Here is a 20,538-nt window from a genome sequence, read left to right as displayed (position 1 = left end):
TGTGCTGACAGCTCGGAGCCTGGAGCCTGCTTCGGATTCTGTGTCTTCCTCTCTCCCTGCCCCTCCCCTGCTCATGCTCTGTCTCTCTCTGTCTCTAAATAAACATTAGGAAAAAAAATTTTTTTAAAAGGCGGGGGGGGCGCCTGGGTGGTTCAGTCAGTTGAGCTTCCGACTTTGGCTCAGGTCATGGTCTCGCGGTTTGTGAGTTCGAGCCCCGCGTCGGGCTCTGTGCTGACGGCTCGGAGCCTGGAGCCTGCTTCCAGTTCTGTGTCTCCCTCTCTCTCTGCCCTCCCACACTAATGCTCTGTCTCTCTCAAAAATAAATAAAAAGCTTTTAAAAAAATAAAACAAGATAGAAATCACTGATCTGGAATAGGATTGTGACCCTGGAATGTGTCACTTTCCTTAAAATAACGCTCGGTTTCGTTTTTGTAGCTTACGTGTGTTTCATTTGGAAAAGCAAATTCAATCCAGTAAAACTTTAATTTCTGTCCCATTAGAGCTAGTATTATTTCATTAGCACTTGCCTTATGCTGCTGCTGTCCGCACATTGCCCTCCTGATCTCTGAAGTGTGAAGGAGATAGTGAGCACATCTCACTGGAGAGGAAACACACTCACAGAAGTTCTGTAATTTGCCTGGTGACATTTGGCTTGTACATGACAGGACCAAGGACTCTAATTCAAGACTGTCATTGAAGCCCGTGTTCCCAACTACTCTTCTCTATTTGGTGCTAGTCATTGTAAGTTAAGTTTAGGAACTATGTATATTTTTTTAATGTTTATTATTTTTGAGAGAGGGGGAGACAGAGAATCCCAAGCAGGCTCCAGGCTATCAGCACAGAGCCCGACGAGGGGCTGGAACTCACACACCGTGAGATCGTGACCTGAGCCAATCAAGAGTCGGACGCTTACCTGACTGAGCCACCCACACGCCCTAGGAACTGTATTTTAAAACATCTTGGGGGTGCCTTTCTTTGTGAACAGTGACTGTATATCATTTTCGCAATGTTAGTTTCTTTGGGAAGCAGCATGTGAACATTCCTACAAGTTGAGAAAAGATCGTCACACTTTGGTCCCAATTCTTTCTTCCAGGTCAACAACTGTAACATCAGCAATGTATCCCACAACTATGCCAGAGCCGTCCTCTCCCAGCCCTGCAGCACCCTGCAACTCACCGTGCTGCGAGAGAGGCGCTTTGGGAACCGAACACACAGCCACTCTGACGGTAGCTCTCCGCGGGAAGAGGTCTTCCCCGTGGTCCTTCACAAACGGGACTCTGGTGAGCAGCTCGGCATTAAACTCGTACGAAGGACGGATGAGCCAGGCGTGTTTATTCTTGACCTGTTGGAGGGGGGGCTGGCCGCGCAGGACGGAAGGCTGAGCAGCAGCGACCGAGTGCTTGCCATCAACGGACATGACCTGAAGCACGGGACCCCCGAGCTTGCCGCCCAGATCATTCAGGTACACGCCGGACGGTCATCCTAGTTGTTGGGCCCTGATTACCTTATGTCAGTGTTTGTTTTCATAGCATGAGAATCCAAGGGATATTTGATGCTTCGTGGGGAAATCAAGCACGGCTCCCTAAATCCTTCAAAATGCAAAATGCACACTAGTTTAACTTCCTTACCGATAGAGTCCTTTCTAGAAAACTATATCCCTGCGAACATGTAGCCTGGCTCTTTATAGAGTGAGGGCTCTACAGTTTCACATGGGTTTCTCATTTGCTCCCTGGGCTCCCCCCAGTCCCAGACAACAGATGAAGGTGTCCACATTTAACAGGTGAGAAAAGTAAAGCTGGAAGGAGCTGTGATTCCAAGCGTGACTTACACGCTCTCCTCACTCCCCCTCTGTGCGTCCCCATTCAAATGGGGGGAAAATACTTTTTTTATTAAGAGTAACTCTAATCCAGGGGTGTCGGGGTGGCTCAGTCAGTTAAGCATCCGATTTTGGCTCAGGTTGTAATCTCAGGGTTCGTGGGTTTGAGCCCCACGTTGGGCTCTGTGCTCGGAGAGCACAGCTCTCCGGAGCCTGGAGCCTGCTTCGGATTCTGTGTCCCCCTCTCTCTCCACCCCTCCTCGCCTTCCTCCCCCCCACCTCAAAAATAAATAAACATTAAAAAAAAAAACAAAACGAATAACTCATCTCTATAGTGCCCTTTTTTTAAAGGAATTCAAAGCATTTCAAACACATCATCACTTGTGTTCTTACAGTATCTCTGTGAAGTAAGTAAAGATAGTTATTATTAGAGAAAAAACACATTTTCAATAAGAGCATTAAGACATATAAAGTAGAAAGTCATCCAGAGCAGATCTTCCGGTTCTACAAGCTGCCATAGCATCTGACGATGTGGGTCTCCCCTGCAGTGATAAGGGTGACACAAAAATGTGTTGTTGTTGTTGTTGTTTTTTTTAAGTGAGCACCAGAAAACCCTCTTAGATACAGGAAGCCAAGCATTAATATGATCGGACATCAGGAATTGAAGCGGGTTGATAGTCACTGAGAAATGCGTACAGTACACAGAAGCGAGTAACAATGACAATTTAAGCTCCTGGGTAAGAACACCCAAGTTTCAATCCCATATAATTTACTCCTTTTCACAAATGTTTGGTTCAGTGTCACGTCAAGAGCACACACGCACAGGAACCAAAATACTGCAGTAGGAGGGAGATTTGGGAATGGGTCTTCCGTCGCAGACTTGAAGTTTAAAAAAAATTGGATGCCTTAAAATGTCATCCAATCAGAGGCAGCAGTGGTACCTTCCCCTGTGGGTGCCATCCAGCTGGTGCACTGGTGAGCACGAGTTGTCTGGGGGGGCAGGGGAGGGACTGCTGGCAGGGAGAGGGAAGAAGAAGAAGGTTCACACCCTCATGGGGCTTGTTAAAGGAAACAGGAGAATCGCGTGGGCTTTTATGAAGTGAGAAGTCAGGTCCATAAGATAGAAGGAGCTGGGTCGACTGTATATTTCAGGCAAATATCCTAATGCCTAAGTAGGTGGGCCTCACGAAATTTCTAACCAAAACGTGAGAAAAATAGGTGCACGCGTAGAAAATACATTTGAAATTTTTCCTGGTAACATATGATATCTGGAGTTTTATAATCCACATAGATAGTTGTGTCGTATTTTGCGCCATAATTCTCCTCAAACCGTAGAAAACTGAAGTTGCTCAAGTTGTTTCTTTATGAAAAAACTGATAAATCTTACTGTTTTCGATTATGAAAATAGCATGTGCTCCATGTCTAAGAAGGAGACTAGTGAAGACAAAATACAGAAAATAAAGAAGGAAGTTAAAATCACATTCAATCTGAAGACCCCAAGATAGCAACATTAATATTTTAGAGAAGATCATTCCAAACATTTTTATGTATGCGTCCACGGATCAATAGGGACATTTTACATAGATACTTAACCTATGTGCTCATCTTGCAAATTCTGAGTTTGCCACCCTTGATGTCCTCAGTAGGTTGTAGACTTCTTACCCTGAAAATAGACTCATCATCACATAGCTGTGTAGTAGGCATGTCATACTAAAACGTATTTGATCATTCCCATTGAAAGACTTTGACTTTTTTTGTTTTCAAGTTTAAGAGATTTTGCTAAACTTCCGCAATACATACTCCTAGCCACAAGGCATGCCACTTATTTGTGAATTATAGGTATTGTCATTTTGAGATCCTGCATTTTTAAAAATCTTGACTTTAACAGAATTCTTTTGCTGTGTTTGAAACCCTGAGGTATTAGGTGTGCAGTCTATTTAAAAGTAGCCTAAACCTAAATGTTGGTCCATCGTTTAAAGCCTGTATGTCCACTTCCATCTCAAGCCCAGAACTTTGTCTTTCAAGCAATCAAGAAAGATCAAGGATTTGTTTCCCTTAATGGGTTTGCATTTTCCAGTAAAGGTGAAATACCGATTGTGTTCGGTGGTTGCAAGTGTTGCAAGAAAACAATTCTGTACATTGAAATGAAATCACAAAGGGGCATTTCACTCGTCACACCTGAAGTGTCAGAATCTTAAATATCAGGATTCTAAACATTCTACTTTGGCATTTATCCTTTAGATCAAGCCCCCAGACTCTGGCCCCCTGTGAAGTGTTGTTCTTTTGGTTCTTTTGAAGAACTCCTCTGAAACTATTTAGTTTACTGAGATGCTTGAATAAGCAAATGATTTTTAGTAGGGCCTTAAAATTGGTTATCACTCATTTTCCCAGTTTAATAACTGAAAATGGAGTGACTTGTTAACATTGCTGACTATAATGATGGGGGGGGGGCCCTGCTTTCCACCGCAGCCCCTTAAAAGCAGGCTGTCAGATTTCCCCATGGGAATAATAGTGAACTTGGAAACTTGTGGTCATGACCAAGAATCAGCATCACATAACTCAGGCCTGTACATTTAAAAGCAAAGATAAAAAGAGCTTTAAAAAATATAATAGATGTGAATCTGTGTTTGAAATATACATATATAAATATAAATAATGGACCTCTAAATTCAAGGTGATAGTCATGAACCTCTAAAGTAATTGAATGTAACATTTAAATGTATGTGTGTGTGTGTATGTGTGTGACATATATATCTGTGTGACACAGTATACAATGTATATAAATACTATAAATACTATGAATAATACAGTATACAGTGTATGTAAATACTAATCTTGTTTTACAGGACCTTTGTTATTCTTTTCAGAACTGTTTGAGCTGATGTCCTATTTTTGACTCAAATCTGTAGCAAGCAGAGACAAAGCTGTGCATAGTTCCATTGGTTATTACTCTCAAAGTAGCCACCCTGGAATTTATTTCAAAAGTCACCTGCCTTCTGATTCAGTTTTGAATCAGCTCTTCCTTTTCTTTTCTTTTCTTTCCTTTTCTTTCCTTTGCGCTCTCCCTCTCAATGCCAAGGCCAATCTTGAAGGGGTTACCCTTCAAGAAATCATGGGGAGATCAGAACATGGGCAGCTTGACTGCTTTGCCTTGCTTATTTCCTTGGTATTTCCAGGGTCGGGGATGGCCTGCCCAAGAGGTCTGCATGTGGGTGTTTTAACTGCAGAAGGCTTAAAATACTGGTTCCTGAGATGAATTCCCTTCCTCCCCACCAGCAGGTGCCTGCTGTCACCACTCAGGCGAGGCTCCGGCACAGTGATGATGAGTGTATTGAAAATGACACTGCCTTCAATTTTTTAAATGAGAAGCATCATTAATGACTGGTGGTTGTGTATGTGTGTTTTCTCCAGGCTAGTGGAGAGAGGGTGGATTTAACAATTGCTAGACCAGGGAAATCCCAGCCTGGTAATCCTGTCCGAGACGCAGGAGCTCAGAGTAGCAGCCAGCATCATGCACAGCCGCTGTACCACAACAGACCCAGCTCACATAAGGTGAGGCGTTGTGTTTGTGTGTTTTCATTCACCTCCCCTCAGAGATCATGGTTGCCATCTGGTAAGCTCTAAATGAGGGCTGTTATTCTGTTGGGAACAGCGAATACAGATGTTTGGGATGTGAAGTGTGTGTTTGGCTACCTTGAGAGTCACTCTGTAGTCTCAGTTCCTCAGCCAGTAGGGATGGTTTGTTAGTAAGAAGGTCCTTCTGCCAGGTGACTGATGAAAAGTGTTTGATCTTCTAGAAAAACCTGTATTTGTTTGGTCCTGCTTGAAAGTGGGACTCGTCTTGGTTTGCTCATTTAAATGTAACAGTCGGTTATGTGATTGAAAAAGCATAATGAAGACAAATTGACAAGTCTATACTTAGCCATTGGGCAGGTTGTCTACAACAGAATTGGGTATGTGAATATTAAACGTAAATCGTACATTCTGATAGCCACGTGCATAGTACATTTCTTTTTATGTTATAGCTTATAGGAATACTTCCCTAAATCATTTTAAATTCCCATATGTTGAGCTTTTTGCTTCTTCTTTAATATTTCACTGGATTTATAATACTCCTAGGTCATTTATCTGTGCTGAAGAATTTGGAGACTGTCCCACCTTAGTTGTAGGCATAAAACAGTGGTACTTTACCGCATTCTCAGTTTTATTTACCTCGTTTGATCTTTCATTTGAACCCAACTTCCAGTAGGCCAGGATTTTTAAAACAATGATGTTTTGCAACTGTGCAAAATAGCATATAGGAAACTTCCTATAGTTTTTAAGCAGACCCATAAGTAAGTTTTTATTTAGCGAAGCAGTTTAATTTTACTTAAGGCGAGTGACCTTGGAAGCTCAGAGTTAGCTTAAAGTGGCTTCTTAATGTAAGTACAACTTGAGAGAGTACCTCTGGAATGTCACAGGTGCCCCAAGAAAGCATCGCTTAAAGGCACAAGTATTTTTGGCCCATCAGGTTTATCTGGTTCTCTGAGCCGAAGTACAGACTTGTCCCTGGTCTTTGGTTCAGTTAATACCTATAAGAAATTATAACCACAGACTTGTTCTCATTTCTGAACAGAAAATGAAATGTGTGCAGGAAACCTATAGTTTTGTTTTCACAATGATGGCTATGAAAAGGAGTTACTATTTCAAATAGGAATTTGAAAAGGAAGTGTTCATATAGCCGATCCTTGCTTTACAAATTATATATATATATATATATATTTTTTTCCCTATTAACTCTACTAATTCTTATTCTTTAATTTTATGTGGCTGTGTTTTTCATAGTAATGCTGAATTAATTCTTATTCTAGGTCCTCTACAAACCTGATTGGTGGGAACAACCACATGAAATATACTTTTAAGCATTAATTTAACAATTTACTACTAATGCACAGCATTTGTGATGTCAAATCCTGATTTAGAAAAATAAAGGTGTCCTAGGGACACAAACGGAAATTCACCAGAACAACCTGTTCAGAGAATAATTGTTGTGAAAAATTAAAGTGCACACTAGTCTACATAGCTGCTTGAATAAACATTCATGTGGTGCCAAGCCCTTCGAAGTTTCATGAAGCATACCAATATAATCTGGGAAGTTTGCCTAAAATGCATACATCTCAGCCACATAGAGGAATAAAACAACCACCTTTAATTGGTTAAATATCTGACGGCCGGAACTTCTCACATAAATATACTCAAGGCTGACTTTATCTGGGTTGTCTTCCTAATAAACTGGCTCTTGCCCAGTTTTGAAGATGCTGACATAGATTTCATATGGTAGGATACCACCATGAGGCATTTACAGGTTTCCCACAAGGTCAAAATTTTCTAGGAACTCTCGGCTGTTACTTCAAGTAGTTCCCTTAATAAAATTTCAAGGGGCACCTGGGTGGCTCAGTTGGTTGAGCATCCAACTTCGGCTCAGGTCATGATCTTGCGGCTCGTGGGTTCGAGCCCCACATCGGGCTCTGTGCCGACAGGTTGGAACCTGGAGCCTGCTTCGGATTCTGTGCCTCCCTCTCTGCCCCTCCCCTGCTCATGCTCTGTCTGTCTCAACAGTGAATAAAGATTTAAAAAAAAAAAAATTTTTGAAATTTCAAGAGTGGATTCCAGGACCAGAGAAGAACAGATGGACCCGGAACCCAGGGCTTGATTAACAAATACACACCTGTCAGCTCTACAGAAACGTTACAGTTCTATAAATATAATTCATACCGTTCTCTCATTGATATTGTTAGTCATGTTAACACTTATCTTATTATTACAATTTCTCCTATAGTTGATAAGTGTTAGGAATCTTTTGAAACATTAGTTTCCATTATTACACTTGATAGTATAGTACCCTTGTAGTGTGGGTGCATATAATCAATATACATGTGCTTGCATCAGTTCAAATCCCGGTGCGGCCACTTACAGCTGTATAATTTGGGGCAAGTTACCTGACCTCTCTAAGGTTGTTCCCTCCTCTGTAAAATGGGGCCAACAATAGTATTCATGTTCAAGATCATTGTGAGGATTAAAATAAAATAATGCGTGTAATGCCATTAGCTTTACCCACAGTAAATCTTCAATAGGTGTTGGTTACTATTGCTATTTTAATACTAATGTTGCATACGTACACCTTGTTTTTGATTGAGTTCTAATTCAAAAGAAAAGTCATGTTTTAAATTCTCCCTTTCTTCTAGGAGTGACTCAATCATAAGTAGCAGTAATAAATGTCAGTAAAAATTGCTTTTTCCTGAGAACACAGTTTGCTGGGAATTTATTTCTCTTTATTAGCTTTTTCAGAAAATTCAGTTATTTCATATCCTTTTAGCTTTTCATGAAGGTTTTGAACATCCATGTGCACCTGCTTCCTGATTGAGCATTTTCATAATCCTATGAGTAAGAATCAGAAGATAGGTCTGTGGCTTATTTCTGGCAATTAATGAAGCCCACACTTTACTTTTGTACTACTCTACTTTTCCTTCAAAGAATACGGGAGAGAGATGGAAATAAAATTCATTGGCTTGTCTTCAGAGTCTTAAAACTCCAACGCATTATTTACTTTTATGGAATTGATCATATCTTGGAGGCCAAGATCATTATACAAATGATGTGTTTATTTTACTTTGACTTCCGTATGTCACAGTCCTGAGTGTTTTCTGTCCCATAAATAGTCGGATGAAAATACAGCAGTCCAAAGTTTGACCTTGTGATCCCCAGTGTTCACTGTAGTGTTTGTACCATGAAGAACTGTGTGTTACTTCTATAGCAGGTGATTTTAAAAAAAGACTTATAATTGCCACACTATTTTTCCCTTTAGTTTACGCTGTCTTTTTTTCAACTATATATTATTTTATTATCCAGTAAATTTTTCTCTCGTGTTTTAGGATCTTGCCCAGTGTGTTACATGCCAAGAAAAACACATCACTGTAAAGAAGGAACCCCACGAGTCCCTTGGGATGACAGTAGCTGGAGGCAGAGGAAGTAAGAGTGGCGAACTGCCCATCTTTGTGACCAGTGTGCCACCTCATGGCTGCCTTGCACGTGATGGCCGAATCAAGAGAGGTGAGAGGGGGTCTGAACAGTTACACTACATCTTCTCCCTGAATTCAACGCGTGTTTTAAAAAATAACACATATCTACGATATTTTCCATTAAACATGACTTCTTTGAATCCTTTAAAATGTCCCTTCCATATAAAGCCTCTCTTATCATAAGGTTAGAAAATGCCTAATGTGAAGGAAAACTGCTGAAGTTTGATGATGTTTCCATTATTTTCCAACAGTTACTCGGTTGGATTATTTTATGTTGGAAAAGACCCTCTGAAAGATTTAACACTTCTCACATGATGGCAGATTGGATCCTCTGAAGGACTGTCTCACTAAAATAACAAATATTGCTTACATAGTAAAGTACCCATGTGGGAGGGGTCTCACAGAAGAGGTGAAGTGGAAGACATTCTTAATAAAAAGTCATAGTTTTAGGGATTAATTCATTTGTAATTTCACACTCCGTACCCCACCTTCCATCAGTACCATATAATTTATAGAGGTAGGGATGGTGGTGGTAAAAATAGCATTCTTCATACACTTGGTTTGTTCATTTGGGAAAGTGAGTCTTAATAGCTATTTTTCCAAGAATGAAGTTGGATCCCTACCTCACACCATACATGAAAATTAACTTATAGTGGATCCAAAACCTAAAAGTAAGAACTAAGACTTTTTAGAAGAAAACACAAGCATGAATCTTCATGACCTTGGATTAAGTAGTGGATTAGTCAGTGGTTTTCTTAGACAGGACACCAAAACACAAGCAACATAATAAAAATAGATAAACTGGGGGGCGCCCGGTGGCTCAATCGGTTAAACATCCAACTTTGGCTCAGGTCATGACCTCGTGGTTCGTGAATTCAAGCCCCGTGTCAGGCTCTGTGCTGACAGTTCAGAGCCTGGAGCCTGCTTTGGATTCTGTGTCTCCCTCTCTCTCTGGCCCTCCCCCACTCACAGTCTATCTCTCTGTCTCTCAAAAATAAATAAACATAAAAAAAATTTTTTTTAAATCCCCCCCCCAAAAAATAGATAACTGGATTTCATCAAAATTACAATTTTTTATGCTGCCAAGGACGCCGCCAAGAAAGCAAAAACATAGTGAAGGTGAAATGCACAGGATGGAAGAATATATTTGCAAATCATGTATGTGACCACAGACTCCTATCTGGAGGACATAAAGAACTCTTACAATTCAATAATAAAAAAGACACATAACCCCGTTTTTAAATGAGCAAAGGATCTGAATAGACATTTCTCCAAAGAAGATACACAAACAGCCAAAAATCCCATGAAAGGATACTCCATGTCAGTTGATGTTAGGAAAATGCACATCAAAACCACTCCCTACCCAGTAGGATGAATAGAATAAAAAAGACAGTAACAAATATTGGCCAAGATGTGGAGAAATTGAAACTCTCAGACGTTGCCAGTGGGAATGTTTTGGAAAACAGTTTAGCAGCTCCTCAAAGTTAAAAACAGGGGTACCTCCTGACCCAGCAGTTCCATTCCTGGAGAGATGAAAACACACGTCCCCCACGGAAATTTGTACATAAAGGTTCGTAGCAGGATTTTTCATAATGGTCAAAAAGTAGAAACACCCAAGTGAACAGCAGCTGATGGATGGATCAACAGAATGTGGTACGTCCATGCAATGGATGTTATTTGGCCATAAAAAGGAATGTAGTATTGACACAAGCTACTGTATGGATGAACCTTGAAAACGTTATGCTAAGTGAAAGAAGCCAGTCACAAAAGACCACGTGTGGTTGCATTTATAGGAAATTTCCAGAACAGGCAAATCTATAGAGACACAAAATGGATTAGTGGTTGCTCAGAACTGGAGAGGGAAATGATTGCTCACGAATACAGGGTTCTCAGGGGAGGGGTCCAAAAATAATGTGTGCTGGTTACACAACAATGTGATTATGCTAAGAACCATAAAATTGCATACTTGAAAATGAGTGAAATGAGTGGTATGTGAATTACACGTTAATAAGGCTGCTATTGTTTTTTAAAAAATGTTATTTGCCCAATTGTGGAATTTGAGGTAATTTTATTTCCTTCTGGTTATTTCACGTTTTCTAAGTTTTCTACAGTAAGAATGTTTGCTTTAATAATCTGAAAAATAAATGATGAATTGGGAGAGGAGGATTTTTCATAGGCTTTCTTGGTACCTACAAAACTAATCTTTTCCTTCCTAACCTTTTTATGTAATCCTCATTACCCTTTTTTTATTATATTATGGCAAGGCAACAGACACTTTTTTTTTTATTCCTCAAGCAAGAGAAGATGTTCAAATCACAAGTTTCATTTCTTTGTGTAGGCCCAAGGATATGTTCTCTTTACGTATTCTGATATGTGCACACTAAACAAACTTTGTAGGGCTATCTTTATGTATAAAACAGTGTAACTGTAAAATAGAATATATTAAAAATTCATTTCTAAGAGCAAAGGATCAAATAATTTTCTAATAGAAAAGAACTATAGAAGTCACTAAAGCTCAAAGAAGAGAAATAAATGTGCCCAGGGCCTGTACCTAGCAAAACTAAGTCTAATGATTTGGACTTCCAGTTGAATCACAGTGCCTCGAGCCACACCTTTTCCTACGTATTATGACACTATCTTAAAGTTTTGAGTTGTTCTGGAATGTTCTCCATGAATTGGATTTTTCCTCAGGATCATAAAAATTACAGAGAAGTAAGAAAATGGTCTTTTACCTCATGTGAGTTATTGGAACCAACCTTTGTTGATTAATTTACAAATGACAGAATGTACAGGGAGATAGCCACTCACTGGCTTGTCTCATTTTTCTTGTTTCTTCATTTGAACAGGTGATATATTGCTGAATATCAATGGCATTGATCTGACCAATCTAAGTCACAGTGAGGCTGTGGCCATGCTGAAAGCCAGTGCTGCGTCCTCTGCTGTTGTCCTGAAAGCGCTTGAGGTCCAGGTTGTTGAGGAGGCAACCCAGACCACGGAAGAGCAGCTGAGCACCTTCAGCGAGAATGAGTATGACGCCAATTGGTCCCCGTCATGGGTCATGTGGCTTGGGCTTCCAAGGTACTGACCGCTTTTGACCCTTACGGAGTAATCATACTTACAGCCACTGTCAGTGTGTAACACCATAAATTCACTCATCCAGGGAACAAAAAGGTTTTAGTCCGATTTGCAATAGCAAATCAAGTTACAACAGAAAATGGTAATTTTTCTCAGGTTATTATATTCTAAAAGGTAAATTTAATAATAAGAACTAGGCTAAAAAGACTTAATGTATCTATTTATAGAAATAATAGGGGCATCTGGGTGGCTCAGTTGGTTACAGGTCTCTTGGTTTCGGCTCAGGTCATGATCTCATGGTTCGTGAGTTTGAGCCGTGCCTTGGGCTCTGTGCTGACAACTCAGAGCCTGGAGCCTGCTTGGGATTCTGTGTATTCCCTCTCTCTCTGCCCCTCCCCCTTGTCCTCTGTCTCTTTCTTTCTCAAAAATAAATAAACATAAATACATACATACATACATACTTATATACATACATACATACATACAAATAAAAATGAATAGGGGCACCTGGGTGGCTCATTTGGCTGAGTGTCTGACTCTTGATGTCAGCCCAGGTCATGATCTCGTGCTTCATGGGATCAAGCTCCATGTCAGGCTGTGCACAGACAGCATGGAGCCTGCTTGGGATTCTCTCTCTCCCTCTCTCTGCCCCTCCCCTGCTTATGCACATGCTCTCCCTCTTTCTCTTTCTTTCTCTCAAAGTAAATAAACATTTTTTTAAAAAATGAATAAAGCCATCTGTCCATTCCTATTAAGGTTCGTAAGTGGACCAGCCATGAGATTTGGATGTTCAGCCTCTTGCTTTAGAAAAGCGGTCATTTCCCACCATGCATTCTGATATATGCTTAGACTTCGTGTGCATTTTTCACCAGAAGAACCAGGTCAAAGTGTGGGGCCTTTCCCTATTCCAGAAGCTTTTCTGAAATCCCTTTCTTAATCCTTTTATCTTCCTAAAAAGGCAAGGTGTAGAACTCCGTTTTTGCTGGACGTGAGAGTCTTTAAGCCACACTGTTGGGGTTCGAGAGTAGGCGTGCCTCGCCACCTCAGTGAAGAGTTCACTGCTTCCTGATTGTCGCCATCAGGGCATGCTGCAGGGGGTCCGTGTCTGGTCACGAAAGCATTTGCAGCCCCCTGATGATGCTCGTTTAATTGGGTACTGAGATAGGGAGAATGTGTATTACTGTCTTTGTTTCCAGATCGCTTTAGATTCCTAATATATAGAAGAATCCTAAAACTGAACTGTGATGACATATTTGGACTCTGAGCCAAGTGTGAAAATGACTGCTTTTTTACAATAAAAATAAACAATAAGAACGCCAGTTTCTGAGCCATCTAGCACCATGTGGATTTAATTTTTAATAACTAGCATTTGTATAGTGCTGTGTGATTTATTTAAAAAAAAGTACTTTCACATAACACCACAAAGCACAAGGATGGTTGGAATTCATCGGTAATCTAACTTCCCGACTTGTCCTCTTGGTTGAAAAAGACTAAAAAGGCCTACAACCAATAGAATTCACGTCTCAGGGGCCTGTAGGGGTCAGTTGGAATGGTTGCCGAAGACACGCTGTCTAAATTGTGAGGTTTCAGCCATCAGAGGGGAAGCTCGTTTATCTTGCTAAATACTCAGCCCTGTCACTCTGGACCTAGCAAGTCAGGAAGGCCCCTTCACGCACCAGTGGGTGAGCAGGTGTCTTCTCCTGCTGTGCTCGAGCTGGTCCACACCACTGCGGGTGGACAGGCGGAGACCCGCACTTGGCCGGAGAGCCACTCGCACTGCCCTGGTGCTCCTCTCCATTTTCCTTCCCTGCTTCCCCGGCCTAGTTCTGGGGTCCGCGCTTCCCCCGTTGTGTTCCGAGCATCTTCCGGGGTACCACGAAGAGTAATGAAAATTTCAGGTGAAAAATACACAGCACGGTAAAGTCTGTTTTGGGGTCCACCTGTATCAAAAGAGTTATCTGTCAGGAGGAGGTCACTATTCTGCAGAGTCTTGCGGGGGGGGTCTTTGTTGTGTGCAAACCTGTACTCCCAAGCACGTGGCAGAAGGGCCACTACTCTGGGTGCGGGCGGCCCCTTTAAGCAGCTCTGCTTCTGACAAGGGAGGCTCCCCCACTGCAATGTGCTAGGAGTGCCCCGGACATCTGCACACCAGACAGAGCGATTTGTTTTGTGTTGTTGTCATCATTTTTTTGCAGGAGATTCGGAATAATGAAAGTAACCTACGTTCCCCTTAGGCTACCAGGCCAATGCATGGGGACCCTGCTGTATCTTAGAAGCCTTTTTAAAAGCCCTTTCTTATTGGTGAGCTAAGAAACTAGACCAGATTAAAAGTTCTGGCATTTCATAGATCACATACAGAATCGGCTTTATTAAGAACTATTTTTAATAGATTAAAAACAGGAAGCCTTGCCTTAGAGGGCTTTATATCCAATTTTATCGAAAAAGGAACGATACTTGTTTCTTTTTTTTTGTTTAATTTTTTTTTTAACATTCATTTATTTCTGAGAGAGAGCGAGAGACAGAGTGTGAGCGGGGGAGGGACAGAGAGAGAGAGGGAGACACAGAATCCGAAGCAGGCTCCAGGTTCTGAGCCCGATGCGGGACTCAAACTCAAACCAGGAGATCGTGACCTGAGCTGAAGTCGGACGCTTTACCGACTGAGCTGCCCAGGCGCCCCAAGATATTTGTTTCCTAAAGAGAGATTTCTTTTCTGTGTCATTTAGGTGGGAGTTTTTTTCTACTTTTACGTTTTTATTCACTGCTTGTTCCCAGATCCATAGAACTCTGAAGTGCCTTATCCTCCAGACAGACGGTCTGGAGCATCTCAGGGTCCCTGGTTTAAAAAAAAAAAAAAAAAAAAAGGTGGGGGGTGGCGGGAGATGTTTTTTGTTGTTTTTTTTTTCCCTATTTTGAGTTCCCTATTTTTTCAGAGCCTCCCTTAAAATGCATTTTAAGTGAAGGAGGAAAGAACAACAAATAACTCTTCACACAGATTAAAAAGAACGTTTTCTGTCTTTTTGGGGAACTCACACAATGCTCACTTCTTTCATTTGAGTGCCGAGATCAGGGGTACCAGACCGCTTCTGTACCACTTTTTTGTAGACACAGATTGTGTGGATACAAATGGATGTCAGCACCGAGGACGTTGTTGACAGTGCAGTGAGCAAATATAGGCACAGAACCATTTTACACAAATGTCCACGGTGCCACTTGTAACCAGGTGTGTTTGTGCGTGCATGCCTGCGTGCTTGTGTGTGTGGGCAGGTCTGGTATCTTCACCTGGGAAAAGAAGACCGAAAAAAGTGGGAGAAACTCCAGTCCACCTAGGACTCGCTAGAAAACGGGTTGTCGGCATAACGTATCTGGAAGGAAATAAAGCAGCCCGTCTTACTTCCCAGGCAGTGAGAGCATAACATGCTGTGGAGTTAGTTACAGCAGAGGTGAGCAGGGTATAAAAGCCTACATGTTAATTTTTTCTTGATCTTTGTGTTTATTACAGTGCCCTTCACAGCTGCCATGACATAGTTTTACGAAGAAGCTACTTGGGAAGCTGGGGCTTTAGTATCGTTGGTGGATATGAAGAGAACCACACCAACCAGCCTTTCTTCATTAAAACCATTGTCTTGGGAACTCCTGCTTATTATGATGGAAGATTAAAGTGAGTCTTCGTTATGTCTGATCATGTGATTCAGCTTTACTGTGATGGGCGCCATCGTGACCAGGGGTCAACTCCCAACCCAGCCCGTGGGCTGTTGTCGTAAATAAAGTTTTAGTGGGACGTGGGTGCGTTCGCGGGTTCGCGCGTCCTCCGTGGTTGCCCCTGAGCCACAGCGGCGGCGATGAGTCACCGGGACAGAGACCGTGTGGTTCACAAAGACTAAAATATTTGTTTGCTAACTGGCCCTTTACGGCAGCCGTCGGCCAGACCAGATCTAGACTGAAGCGCCGCTTTACCATCTTGCCTCCGATAGCTCTGTGATGCGAATCTAATGACAGGAGCCAAACCTGAGTCATCTGATGAGACACACTGTGGTAGGACATCTGGCAATGAACAGTCATTCGACACATTGCCCCTTAGGTCCAGTCCTGTCATTAGATGACTCTGTTTTTCTCCACAGCACTTATGTCCACCTAACATTATATTTATGCAAGCTCCGTGACGGGGGGTGGGAGGGACTTGGTTGCCTCTATCGTTATATTCCTGGCCGCGACAACAGTGCCTTGTGTATACAGTAGGGTCTCGGTGAATATTTGATGAATGAACGTATGATAGCTTACCGTGTGCCAGGCACAGTGCTGAGTGCTTGCGATCGTGTTATGGAACCTTCCTTCTGAACAGCCCTGGGAGGTCAGTGTTGTTGTTGCTATTTCCGTTTGATAAACGAGGTAACTTAAGTGCTGGAAGGAGAAAGAAACTTGCCCACAGTCAAGCAGCTGGAAACGGCTGACTGCGGTTCGCACCCAGGACTGTGTCTCCAGGGCCTTGGCTGGGAACCCTCTGGAAGTCCTCAGCCGACCTCGTGCAGCCTCTTTCCTTTTTCAAAGCTCAGGTGCTGGGAGAAGAAGGAGGGGTTACGTCAAGAGATCCTACGGACTGAGAGGAGACGGGTGACGAAGCTCTTAGTGCTTAGTTTTTGAGGGGAGGGCCGGTTCTTAAAAAGTAAGTGTTGACGTACCAGACAGGGTGCCACACACATGGAGAGCGTATGCCGCTCACAGAGAGAAAGTGCCATTCACGTGATCTGGCGAAAAGTTGTCAGGGTCAGGATGCTCTTGATCAGGCTTGTGTCGACAGAGATGGCCGGAACATCCGTATTTTAGGCGGAAGGAGTAGGGGCAACGTGAATTAACCATCCTCTTCGCTGGGTTACTCCACCAGTCTGGGTCTCAGAAGTTTACTTTCCACCTGCTACTGAGGTAGCTCACAATAAGCTGGCCTGTTGGTGCTACAGACTAAAGAGGAAAAATCATAAAGGATACAGAGGCCTTCAGATTTGTCGTCCATTTGTGATGATCCTGTCGGAGGACAGTAAGCGTCCGCAGCTGACGGCAGCCGAAGGAAAAGGAGGTGTCCGTCTTATTCTCGACGCGATTCAACCCTGGGATGTATGCACTCTAAGAATGAGGAAAGAGGACAGTTAAAATAATAAGCAATCCCCTCAGGTGCATTAGTTAGTATTTCTTAATGGGGCAGCACGTTTATTCTCCGAATTACATTTGGCTTAAGCTTAGGCGAAAATTACTCTGCTCGTCCTCAAAGCCACCCGGCGGCTACAGGAGTGGTGGGCGTACAAGTGCCCTTGATTGGCAGGGGCAGGCCAATCTAGGCTGAAAAACGGCCCCGGGTGTTTTGCAAGGTAGATCATATGCGCTCACCGTTGACAGCGAATGGTTGACAGCGAATGGTTACGCGAAGCTGTGAATTTCACGCTTAAGAAATCTCAGGCTAACGTTGTCTGATCCCATGAAAATAGTTAACGGTCCGTTTCTGTTTCTCTTTGCCCAGATGTGGAGATATGATCGTGGCGGTCAACGGCCTGTCGACTGTGGGCATGAGCCATTCTGCGCTAGTTCCCATGTTGAAGGAGCAGAGGAACAAAGTCACTCTGACAGTTATCTGCTGGCCTGGCAGCCTGGTGTAGGTTCCGAAATCGGTTCCGAGTCAGGCCCCTTCCTTGTTTGGGCTTTGTTCACTAGCCCTTGTAACAAGTTCCTGTGCTTAGAATTCAGACCCTCCGTCGTCAGAATGTGACCTAACATGACCGATGAAGTCTTCCCAAACTGTGACCCGGCCAGCTGCATCGGAGGACTGGTGGTAGTTCCTTGGGTCCACGCGCCCCAAGACTGGGATCAGGGAAGCCAGTGGCAGTAGCATTTGCTGGGCTGTAGCCATGGTGCCACAAACGGATCCCTGGAGATGGTACCCCTCCCCCATTTTTTTCCCTTCGGTGCCAACATTTCAAAACTTCCTACCGTTTATAAAGTGATTTTTCTGACGTATTTTACTTCTACTTTAATCTCTTAGTACTCATAGATGATGAAGACAGAAGTCTGACGCTACTGAAGAGCTTTCTACAAGATAATGTACCAATAATTAGAATGCTAGATAATAAAAGATCACGTTTTCCAGGGACACAGGAGGTTGGGAGGTTAATTACAGTTCCGTGCTGGAGACAGTAAAAGCAGCACTTACTTAAAGAAGTCCAAAGGCATTCAAGATTCATCTCCAAAGGAATGTTTTGTTATGCAGGAAAATTCTGGAGGAGCGTTTTTTGCTGAAATTCATTTTCTAGCGTTTGTATTGTACTTGTCAGCAATCTTGACTGGACATGCTTTCTGTGATTGATGCAGTTAAAGTAGATAAAGATAAAACCGTATTGCTATTCAATACGCATTCATATATATCACAACTCAGTGTAGAAGGTACCCTAGCTTTATTTCATTCTGAGACGAGCCTTGAGTGTTTTAGAAACCCTTATTTTTTCCCTCCATTATTTCTCGTGAACTTAACCATTTCAAGAAAAAGCCTGAAAAGTCCTGGATTTTTATCGAAAATAGTAGGTTTTAGATGCTTATTATCTTTCAGTGAGTCCTTGATCACTAGGCTATCTCTTGTTTTTCCTAAATGTTTCTGAAAACTACGACCAGCCCGTTTTGTTCGTCCTTCACTCCACGTGGTTGTCCTTTGGAAGAACTCATAAAGAAGCGAGTAAGATAAGAAATATCTTTACCTTGCTAATATTATGCATACTTGAAAAAAGTTTCACTTAGGAACCTAGTTCAGAATCTGAGCTCATTTACAAGTGACCTCTGTAATAAATGGTATTGTTTATCAGAGAATGTATTTCGAAAATACTACAGTATATTATGAGCATGACCACTTGATTTTCAAGCTAGCAGTTGCATTGCTAGGGCTTTATTGTGGCTGTAGCATGTCCCTGGTTATTCCTGGTAGCTTTTTAGTGATTTTTTTAAACCGATCTCTTGGATAAATAAGAAATGGCAACAATAATTGCTACCGATTCGTTCAGCCCCTTAGCTACACTGTGTATGGTCAACATATAACCAAGATACAGTGGAATGCTCCATACAGTATATTACTGTTATGTGATGATTGGCTTTTGAAGCAATTTGGTATTGACGTGCTTTGATATTCTAATCGACATGGAACAGGTCTGTTTGTTGGGTTTTTTTTCCTGCTCCCCAGATAGAATTTTATATCCTACTTGGCTATTTTTTTAAACATTTTGTAAGAATGCATCATTTCTTGGGGAGCGACCATCCATCAACAAATATCCTAATGGCTACTTTGTTATACATAAAATACTTACCTTGAACCTGGGGGTATGATGAGTATTTTGGAAGAAGGCACTTTTTTTCAACGTTATTTTTTATCACGGAAATCTCGGCCTCGGCTGAAGCCAATTTGGTTTGATTACAAAACGCGATGGCTTTTGGTCAGAATGATATTTGGTGATGGAAACTTGTTCGTAATTTATTGTTACTGTTGAGATATTTGAATTTTCTCATTTTAAGCGTAAATAGTTCAAATATTTTGATTTGTTCTGTGCCTTCGGTTTAAATTATTTCAGGATTTCTCAAACGTGTTTAATGGTGTGATAATCATCCAGGATGGAAATAAAAGTCATCCTTTCCATGACAGTGACATTGTCTCTTTTCCGGAGCAGCAGATAGTGACTCCGTATGCCATCCTTTTATGTGTTCACGGCACCCCTGTTGCCGTCACCGCGCCCCGAGCTTCGAACCTCAGAGTTACAAGTCCACCTTCTGATTCTTACTCCTGTAGGCACAACACGTTGATCCCTGTTGATCGTTGGACATTTTGCCCACACGGTAGCTCCAGATCTGTGTTGCCCAATACGTGTGGCTACTGAATCCCTGAACAGCGACTGGGCCATGTATCAAAATGATGATACCTTGGATATACAGGCTGATAGAAAATATAGTATTTTTTTTAACTTTTATTTTTGGTGGGTTTCCTGCCCATCTTTTGCTATGCATTTTTTCCGGCCTTATTGAGAAAGAACATACATCTCTGTGTACGTTGAAGGCATACGGCATGATGGTTTGGGTTTACATACACTGTGAGGGGGTCACCGCAAGAGGTTCAGCTAACCTCCGTCTTCTCTCACCGACACCGTAAAAAGAAAAGACAGAAATTTCCCCTCGGGATGAGAACTCTCAGGATCTACTTTCTTGACTGTTTTCTTGTATATCACACAGCGGCGTTAGCTGTAGTTGTCGTGGTGCACATAACATCCCTGGGACTTTTTTTAAATGTTTGTTTATTTTTGAGAGAGAGACAGGGAGAGGGAGACACGGAATCTGAAGCAGACTCTGAGCTGTCAGCACAGAGCCCGGCGTGGGGCTCGAGCTCGCGAGCCTTGAGATCATGACCTGAGCCTAAGTGACACACGTCACCGCTAAACCCACTGAGCCACCCAAGCACCCCTTAGGACTTCTTTATCTCGTAACTGGAAGTTTGTACCTTTCGACTGCCTTCCTCCAAGTCCCCCTCCCCTTACCCTAAAATATCTTACTAAAATTGATTTCACCAGTTTATTTTTG

At 42.2% G+C, this 20,538-nt stretch overlaps 1 protein-coding gene across 6 annotated transcripts in view; it reads left to right on the top strand.

The window, feature by feature from the left end:
- Positions 1–19,611, top strand: part of LNX2 (ligand of numb-protein X 2) — an 80,006-nt gene extending 60,395 nt beyond the window's left edge. For 5 of the 6 annotated variants that reach the window (XM_027064604.2, XM_053211292.1, XM_027064603.2 and 2 more), the window contains exons 5-10: positions 1,094–1,462; positions 5,228–5,368; positions 8,728–8,905; positions 11,721–11,952; positions 15,449–15,607; positions 17,456–19,611. In XM_027064604.2, the coding sequence (XP_026920405.1) occupies positions 1,094–1,462; positions 5,228–5,368; positions 8,728–8,905; positions 11,721–11,952; positions 15,449–15,607; positions 17,456–17,591 (1,215 nt within the window). In that variant the 3' untranslated portion in view covers positions 17,592–19,611. The remainder of the gene's footprint in view (positions 1–1,093; positions 1,463–5,227; positions 5,369–8,727; positions 8,906–11,720; positions 11,953–15,448; positions 15,608–17,455) is intronic. The other variant, XM_027064605.2, reaches the window with a different exon arrangement.
- The last annotated feature ends 927 nt before the right edge of the window (positions 19,612–20,538 follow it).

The sequence above is a fragment of the Acinonyx jubatus genome, chromosome A1 (assembly GCF_027475565.1).
Source record: "Acinonyx jubatus isolate Ajub_Pintada_27869175 chromosome A1, VMU_Ajub_asm_v1.0, whole genome shotgun sequence".
Taxonomy (NCBI): domain Eukaryota; kingdom Metazoa; phylum Chordata; class Mammalia; order Carnivora; family Felidae; genus Acinonyx; species Acinonyx jubatus.
The sequence above is the reverse complement of the archived record's forward strand: the minus strand, read 5'-3'. Positions and strand labels throughout refer to the sequence as shown.